This window comes from Neodiprion virginianus, chromosome 6 (assembly GCF_021901495.1).
Source record: "Neodiprion virginianus isolate iyNeoVirg1 chromosome 6, iyNeoVirg1.1, whole genome shotgun sequence".
NCBI classification, from domain to species: Eukaryota; Metazoa; Arthropoda; class Insecta; order Hymenoptera; family Diprionidae; genus Neodiprion; species Neodiprion virginianus.
In genome coordinates, this window is record NC_060882.1 from 1650079 (window position 1) to 1659161 (window position 9083).

A 9083-nucleotide genomic window follows, 5' to 3' on the forward strand; every position below is an offset into this window, starting at 1 on the left:
CCCCGCATCAAAAGAACCGCTTTCTCGAATATATATACCTTGTATTACAGATATATACCAGCAAGAAATATTTAAAGTCAAAAATTCTAGAAACTTCGATTCAGTAACGATTTACAGATACGCTGGTGTGAGCTTGGATAGAGGAGTAAAAAAAAAAATGTTTTAAATCGCAGCCGATTATCTCAGAAAAAAACGCGTCATGTAACATCAATTAATTTGAATTCGTTCGGCGGATAATCTGCACACTTAATAATACAATACCACGGGGAAGTGACACAGTAGCCGACAGTAGCAATTTTCTTGGTTACTTATAAAAGCTGTCGGCTGAGAACCGAGACGTGACGAGGCAACATCATTTTTCTTCCTTTTATCTTCCTTCTTCCTGTTCTTCTTGCCTTTGCGCGGTTGTAATCAGTGTCAACGATACTCGAACGTCCAGCCACGTAATTTCAGTACCTACCTCGTCATCGACGAGAGTGACAATTAGCGACGGCTATCCGATTATCTGTGTTCAATAAAAATTCGTAACTCTCGTTTGCGTTTATTGATGATTTTCTTTAACGCTTGTTCTTTTTCTTCTTGCCACAGGATGCTGAAGTGGTTGAGAGGCTGAACGAGTCCGGAGAATTGCGACGCATGCTGAAGCCGTACAAGGTATGCATCGTCCTGCAACGTCGTCTGGTATAAGTCAACGTCACGCGCCCTTTCAAGTTTTTCATTTAATTTTCCTTCATATCGTCTGTTTTGGATTTGAATAGGGAATTTTTCAATTTCATCGGATCGGTGACCCCTGAGACGCGTTATTCTAATATATTCACGTCGATGTCGAATATTTTAACGATGTGTTCGCATGCAATGCTGACAAATTTTACGAGCCAATTGCCGTTCGGTGAGGACGTTATTTTATTTACATAAAATCTATTTCTGCCGTTCAACGACGCTCTGCGCGATTATGCTACTACTTTCCAAACTGATTATTCTTACTTTTACATCAATCGTGCGTTTTTACCAGGGAATTACTTGTGAACAGAGTTCGCATTCATCGTCGAAATATAATACAACTAGTAATTACTTCCGTGATGGTGAAATTCGCACCTTGTTCTCTGTCGTTCAATATGGGCTTCGAGAGTAGAATAAACAAATATGAAACACAAGTAAAGGAACCGGTAAAACAATATTACCGTTTTATCGTTGAACGGAAAACGTGCAGAGTGAAGGAACAAAAAAATAAATAAATAAATCGCGTCGATGACGTTTCTGCGAGGTGAGAATCCGCAGTTCCCTGGATTTCTTTTATCTGTGATAACTCGGGAAGACTCTTTTATACGCGCTTTTACGCATTCCTTTTATTTCCCGCGCTCTGCGCGGCGACGCTTGTAAAATTTGCATATCCCTGAATATTTACACGCCGCGTGTATAAAAGCCGGGAACATCGGGATACGAATAACTAATTGAATGAGTCATTTATTCTTCGATTTTCATTTATGTTATTTGATGCGGACAATTTTTGCAAATTTTTCAACCAATCGCAGACGTGCGCGTAACTTCCGTTTATGACGTAATAAGTATAGCAATTTGCATCCCGTTTTTGCGACGCGCCTTACGCAATAAATCACTGCTCAATACTTTGAGAGGCTATTATTCAGCTCGCGAAGCTACCCTGAGTTTACAGGAACAGAGTGTTCCGTTTGCCGAATAGTAAAATGAAGAAACCGGCGTGTAAAAAAAGATGGGAAATAAACGTTCAATCCTTATACACTCGGCTGATAAATCTCTTTCCCATATGAATACGGTATTCCTGCGTGCAGGCATATGTTCGTACAATGAGTATATTCACACGTGTATACATATATGTAGGTATATCTATAATATGACAACGAGCAGAGCGCTGTAACAATACAACCCGCCGTAATTACCTCTAATTATCATTTCAATCTCACGCGCGTCATTCGATCAGAATAATTTAACTTCCAGTGTTTTGAAACCTGCAGCCGGTGGGGCAAAAATGGTAAAAATCGTATGAAACAAAAACTTTTCACTTCGAAATCGTTATTCTTTCGAAGTAAGAATTTCGCCCGATCGTTCAAGTTTCGACAAATCTTCAGTTCCCGGCATATTTAACGAAGGGGATTTTCGGTCAGCAGAAAATTTCTCCGCGATGCAACTCGATACCGCGTACGAAATTGAAACGAGTGTAATATCAAAAAGATAAGTGGCAAAATGTTGCGCAAGTATATCCAAAGGCAGCACCGTTCGAGCCTCCGAGGAATCCGCAGAAACACACGACGACGCTTTTGCTGTACCTATCTATCCGACAATCGGCTTATAAGCCGAGCTCGGCTTAGCTCAGATCTCGATTTGGGTTAGGCTAGGTTGTGGCGAACACAAGGTTGTACAAATCCTTTCACTTTTATCTGCCGCTATCTTACAACCCCCTACCACTTTTCCTGATACCTCGCAGAGCCACAGCCTCGCTGGAACACCGCGTTCTTACCGCCGTTCCCGTATTGCATCGTTCGCAATTTTTGGTGTCATGCAATAATGCGCGTCAGATTTTGCGTGCGATAACTCGGAACTCGATTTTTATTACACAGTGTGGGACATCCCGTGTCAACTTTAAATCAGAGTAGACGTACCGAAATTTTTATTATCCGAGCTTTCGCGTATATGCTTGTGAATTTCGAATAAGTAACGGGTTTTCAAAAATTCCTGCAAGAGAACGTGCCGAGTGCGTTTCAACGTTAACATAATCTGATCGTGCAAACTTGAGAGGAGAAGAGAAAGAAGACTGTTGATCAAATCGCAGAACGCTGGGGTTCAACGCCACGATGGTCGAGTGAGCATGGAATGCCCCATATACCAAGTCCGGTAATGCTTAGCTGCAGCAGCAAAGGTCGTTACACCGGGACGGCGGCGACCCGCCTCCCAAAAATTCTAGCATCGACCAGTTGTTCTAGTTTTACTACCCGGCTTATAAGCCGCGGTAACGCTCTGGTAACGTTCTGGTCGCCGCTTACAACGATTGCGGGACCGTTGCACTTGCCTGATGGTCGGTTATCCTCTTTGGTAAATCCTCTCGTTCTCAGACGCTGGCACGAACGGTTTGTGGAGATCTTACAATTCGTAGTAGCGAGTGAGAAAATTTGCCGAATGAAATTACAACTCGTTTTTACAAACAATGAACATGAAGTGAAACCGGTGTAGAGCTGGAATTCGAGAATAAATACCGGAGATTTACGAATTCTCAAATTTTTCTTTGAAACAATAATTAAACGTCAATCTCGCCAAGATAAGCCTAATTTTTTACTCGTGGGGAAAAAAGGAACGGCGTAAAACCGAACACGGCGAATGAGTCGTTTAAAAAAAAAATCTTTTCATCAATACTTGTCGAATTCTTTTACTTGTGCTTGAAATTGGAACGTAATCTCGGGGGTCAAGTGAGGATTTAAGAAAAGTTCAGAGAAAGCCGTATTATGATCGAGAGAGGGAATTCGTTGAAGTTGGGCGTTAATTATCAGTTGCTGAAAAAAAAAATGAATAAATTTCCTCGCAATTATTATTCCCACGCGGATTGAAGAATTTCTATCGCTTAATACACGCGAGTGAATAATGCCCGGCAGTACAAAGTCTCTAACAATGTGTGAAATAGGAAATATATGATATCCGCGAAAGCGTTTGAGTGGCTTATACCGGATTGTATATATCTACCTAAATTTACTTTCGTTTCTGACGTTGTATCTCACGTACACCTGTTAAATAGTCGTATCACGCTTTTCGTACGCCACAGCGCCGGTGCGAATACAACGCAAGCGGTGCGGAGATTGTAGGAAAGCAAATAATGGCCAAAAGTTATCCATTCAATTGGGCAAATTTCTATATCAATGATTCATAAGAAAAAGAAAGAAAACCTCTAAAAATTTGCTGTGCATTCCCGCAGTACGAGTTTCCGAATGATATTGTTATCGAAACCGGTTGTAATATTGAAGTGGAAAATTTCCTCAGGATAGCAAAAATAGTTTCAAACAAATACCGACCGTATCGCATAATTAGACTTTCGTAAATTGGCCAAATTTTGTTTTATTTCTTGGTTGTCGCCGTTTGAGATTGAGAATATCGTCTCGGCGTAAGATGCGAATGTGTTTTCTAAATTCCAGAGTCCGGACGCGTGCACAACTTGCCAGATCTGCGGTGGGTATCGTTTGCTTCCCTGCTCGGTCTGCAACGGCAGCAAAAAGTCGGTGCACCGCAACGACTTCACGACGGAGTTCGTCGCGCTGAAATGCATGAACTGCGACGAAGTTGGCCTCGTACGGTGCCAGCATTGCTGACCATATGGATAACGTACCTATGATCCTGCTCAACTCGAATCAACTCAACGCTACCTTACAACTCACCTTCGCCCTAACGATTACAAATTGCAGGGACGTTAACTTATACATAGAGAGACACGCGTCGCACGCACATCATATATATGTATGTATATATATATATATATATATATATATATATATATATATATATACGTATGTATATGTGTGTATATGTATGTAAAAATGTTGTACGCAGCGATCAAGCTGTAGACGTTACGGTATTTATAAGATTATGCATGTATGTAGGTATACATATATTATATATAAATATAAACATAAATATAAATATAAATATGTGAAAGTGCTATACGTGTAAGAGCTATATAAAGTTATATTATAATAACGACAGAGTAATTTCTATTATTTTTTTCTTCTTCTTTTTCGTTCTAATTGAAGAAAAAACACTTGTAGGTGAATTAAATATCGTAACTAACGCATATCGTACTCGGAAAATAGTGACTAATTAACGGTAGGGACGAGGTCCGCGCCAGTCGTTAATTAGCTGATATATGTATGACCTACCTATGATCGGTAATCAATTGCGTGAACATGCTCGTGCCGTGGTGCGTTTGAAAATAAGATAAACTAAACTAAAATACACTGTATAAATATATTATATTATATATATATACACACACACATATATATACGTATAATTTAATTATATGCGTATAATCGATGTATCAATAAAATATTAAATTTTCTTTTTTATAATTAAAACAAGAAAAACGGGGGAACTAAACAAAGTCTATGTATGTAACGTGTACGTAGGTATGCTATATTTACATTCAGGTTAATATTGCCCCCGAGTGAAAGGTGGATCCTGCTTCATTTTTCCTCGGCTATTAATTTTTTGAAAGGGAATTTTCGATCCCGCCAATCCCCCGGACGTTGCGACAACGGCAACGGCATTAGGGTGGAAAAATATTGTTCTTTCTATCCGGTGAGAGGGAGGGGAGCCTCTTTCAGCCCTGAACCCCAATTTTAAAGTCAACCCGAGACCGAGGAGCCTCGAGAGGTAAGAAAACAGAGATTCGCGTTTCGAATGGCCCTGTGTATTCGCGGGTAAGCTGGGAGGGTTGACGTCTTCTTCATTTTTTCAGAGATAGAACAAAACGGACTGGAACGGAACAGAGAGAGGAGGAGAAAAATTTTCAAAGTACCACCCGCAGCTTGTGTCCGATTTCTCCAGCGGTTCGATTATAACCGCGATTAACGCGGCATCGCGACGAGGATACTCCGGATTATTATTTAGCCTTCTCGTTACACCGGCAGCCCGCAAATCGAAAGGATGCGCGAGCATCACGGATCGAAGAAGCGACCTGATATACAGTTCCGCCACGCCAGGCTAAGGCGACCCAGAGGAAATGACTTTATTGGGAATGTAGCTGCCTGCGAGCGCGTGCTAGACGCGATAAAATGCCGCGCAATTACCCGGATCCATTTTTAGTACCCTTCGATATTCAAGGTGATGCTCGATACAAACTCAAGATCCTTCGTAAGAACGACCACGTCTTTGTAATATTCTCGAAAGACATAACGTATAAGTTACAGGAAATGTTGCTGCGCGGATCCGCGTTGTAAAAATTTTTCACGCGACAATTCGCATGAATAATTCTTACTCCGTTTCAGGTTTCCTAAAGGAATATTCTTATCCACGTCACACGCCAGGATAATCAATCCTGTAGATTATAGATCAATTCCCAGGCGATCGATCGCACGGCGTTCGGGGAAACTCTTCGTTCAAGACGTTCTCTCACATTCCGCGTACAACGGTGAAGATGTAAAGCTGCAGCCGCTTTCGGTGATCGATTATGATGTATCACCCTCGATTCTTCCTCAGCCGATGTGCCTACACCCCTTGGTGTGTACCTATGTATACATTTATACATTTATACATTTATATATATATATACTCGGCGCATTTGTGTTCTCTGGTTCTTACAGCACCGTTTCTGACCTACTTTTGCACAGACGTCTTCACCTTTGTCGATCTCGTTACGTTCGCGCTTCGCTGTACGGTTATTTTAAATTTTGTAAAAACGTCTTACTCGTTATACGGTTGAAAAATTGGCGGTATCATTTCATCCTGCAAAATGTTTCCTCTTTCGAGATCTGGTATTAAAGAAAAAAGTATACGAACACCCGGTGGAAAGACGCCTGGGAAATCGAGTGAATTTAATTCATTGGGATACAAGGGCGAGTTGGGCGAGTTGCGAATGATCGGGATGCTCGTCACGGTTGCAGAAGCGGTACTCGATGATCGAGTTTGGCAAATCAGTTCATTTTCGCTCGCGTCGGTATAACGGGCACGTTTCCCCGTCTGGCATAACGACGCGAGGTGAAATTACCTCGACGATTGCGAGAGTGTCGAATAATCTGTGGATCGCATTGAAGTTCGGTGAGAAAAAAATGCATCTGTCTCATTCGGTGATAAAACAGGCCTGATTGTTGAAATTCCGCAATTGTCCGAGGGGCCGGATAGTGGATGTTTTTGTACGCCGGCGGGCGAAATTCCTTGCGATATTATGACAGTGCGATTTTTTCGGAATGTTGAAAATTTATACGAGAACAGATGTTTTTGTTATTTTTGCTAGGAGGCTCTATCGATACGATATTGGCGATCGGTTTTCGATATCATTGAATCGCGCAGGAATGAATATACCCGTACAGGTATCTCCTTGGATGTACACAGAATGCATTGTACGTACACACCGTCCCAGACGCATTATGTGTACTGTTGTGTGTACGCTGTATAACGTATTGTAACGTTTCGGATTTTTTTCTTTTCTTTCTTATTTTCGATTCTTTTCACTCTTTCACCGTCATCGAGCAATCTATCAACGTCCTATTACAGTATTATTCGGAGTATAATACACACGGTGTACGTATATTATATACGCCCCGAATTCTTTCCGCGAATACTGACTCTCGAGATAAAAGAGTCGCTTGTCTTTGAATTACATTAGCAATGTTCTTTTGTTTGATCGATAAAATATTGACGAAAATATATGATAATTTATGCTCGCCACTTGTACATTCGCCCCGAGAGGAAAATAGTGGATAACTAAAAAGGAAAGCCGTCTTTCGAATAACGTCGAAATTATTGTTTGTCACGCCTTTTCGAGCAGGACACAATAAACCGAATGAATATACAAATGCATGCGACATTTGCATGTTTTTCTTGCAACTGCTGCAGTATCGATTGAACTCGCAGATCAACGTCACGCTATCGGGACTCGAGACATTTCGGAATGCACTCTTGTTCTCAAACAAATATATCTATTGAACGGTTTTGTTTGGGAGATTGCACTTGTCGACTTGGCGGTGAAATATTTCGGAGAATACCGATAAGATATCTTTGAAATATTGTTCCGATTCGTAGTCCGCAGGCTTTGCTCGACGCGTACGGCAAGCCTCGATTACAGCAATCTGTCCCACATCTGCGCCATCGCGAAATAGTTTCTCGAATTGGATAGATTTGCATCAGAGTTACCCAACGCCGTCAAATTTGCAACATTAATTGAATATTCGGGGGAAAACGTGATGGGACCTCGACATCGGTAATCGGAACCATCACCGTGGTGATTAAATTACCCGTTTGGATTACTCCTCTTCGCGGAATCGGGAGAAGAATAATGGAGGAAACAAAAATTACGCAAATTTCGAATAAAGCAAATTTTCCGTCCAGGATTCGAGAGCCAATTCGCGACTAAAATGTTGCAGGTACAAAAATTGGAAAAGATATGGGGGGGGGGGAGGTAGGGAGGAGGGAGTGGGGGGGGGGGGGAGGGGGCGGTAGAATTCTCGGGAGTGCTTTACAAGCCTTACCCCGGCGGAGAGAGAGAGAGCTTTGTTTACGTATGCAACAAGTTGAATCGATATTCTCCCTTCGGCGGCCTTGACAGCGCAGAAACGGAGGGTGAGAGTCGGTGCAGGTCGCGAACAGCGGGCTAAAAATGAACCTGCAGCGGTTGTCCGCGCGTCAGGAATCGAGGGTAGTTTGGCAATAATTTTGTGATGAGACACCCCGGCTGATAATCCCTTTTACGCAGTCCGCTCTCCTTGTTTTTGGGCTGTTTTTTTGGCCCCTCGTTTACAGTATCGACACTCATGGGCGGGCACCCCGATGTTTTCGGGGGCGCGTTTACTCGGCACCCTCGATTATCGGCTTGTCCTGCACCCCTGCCTCGCCGCCCGTTATTATCTGTACTCAGAGGGTGGAAACGTGACAGCTACTCATTAAGAAGGCTTCCGCTTGTGGGCGGAAAATTAATGCTTTCAGTTACCCCCGACGTATCATCGCCGGCTCGGTATCATTGTCTCTTACGCTTTCTGTTGATCAAATTTCTGCTAGTGATTCGCCACGGTTTAATTCGGTCCGCTGCTCGTATTCTCTGATACCCTAGTAATTTTGAGACATTAGACCGCGGGAGTGCCATTAACAGTTTGCATTGTACTGTGAAGGTGGGCGCGATCCAAAAAGTGAGAACCACGTGAGAGGGAATAATTATTTTCATCCCTCGGAAACGCAGGAGACAGATTCGAATGGCGTTTCTATTTGCCAAGATGAAAATTGCACGACGTTGTTGACAGTTTTTTTTTTTTTGAGGTATTAAAAACAATTATTTTACCCTAGTGGATACAACTCAGAAGCGTATCATTTTTTAGTCTACTGTTCGTTTGCCGAGGGAAAAAAATTCGTCAAACACA

General features: G+C 42.2%; 1 protein-coding gene across 1 annotated transcript in view; it reads left to right on the forward strand.

The window, feature by feature from the left end:
* Positions 1–5057, forward strand: part of LOC124307237 (soluble guanylate cyclase gcy-33-like) — an 86168-nt gene extending 81111 nt beyond the window's left edge. Inside the window, exons 17-18 of the mRNA XM_046768750.1 lie at positions 589–654; positions 4155–5057. Of these exons, the coding sequence (XP_046624706.1) occupies positions 589–654; positions 4155–4328 (240 nt within the window). The 3' untranslated portion in view covers positions 4329–5057. The remainder of the gene's footprint in view (positions 1–588; positions 655–4154) is intronic.
* Positions 5058–9083: the final 4026 nt, after the last annotated feature.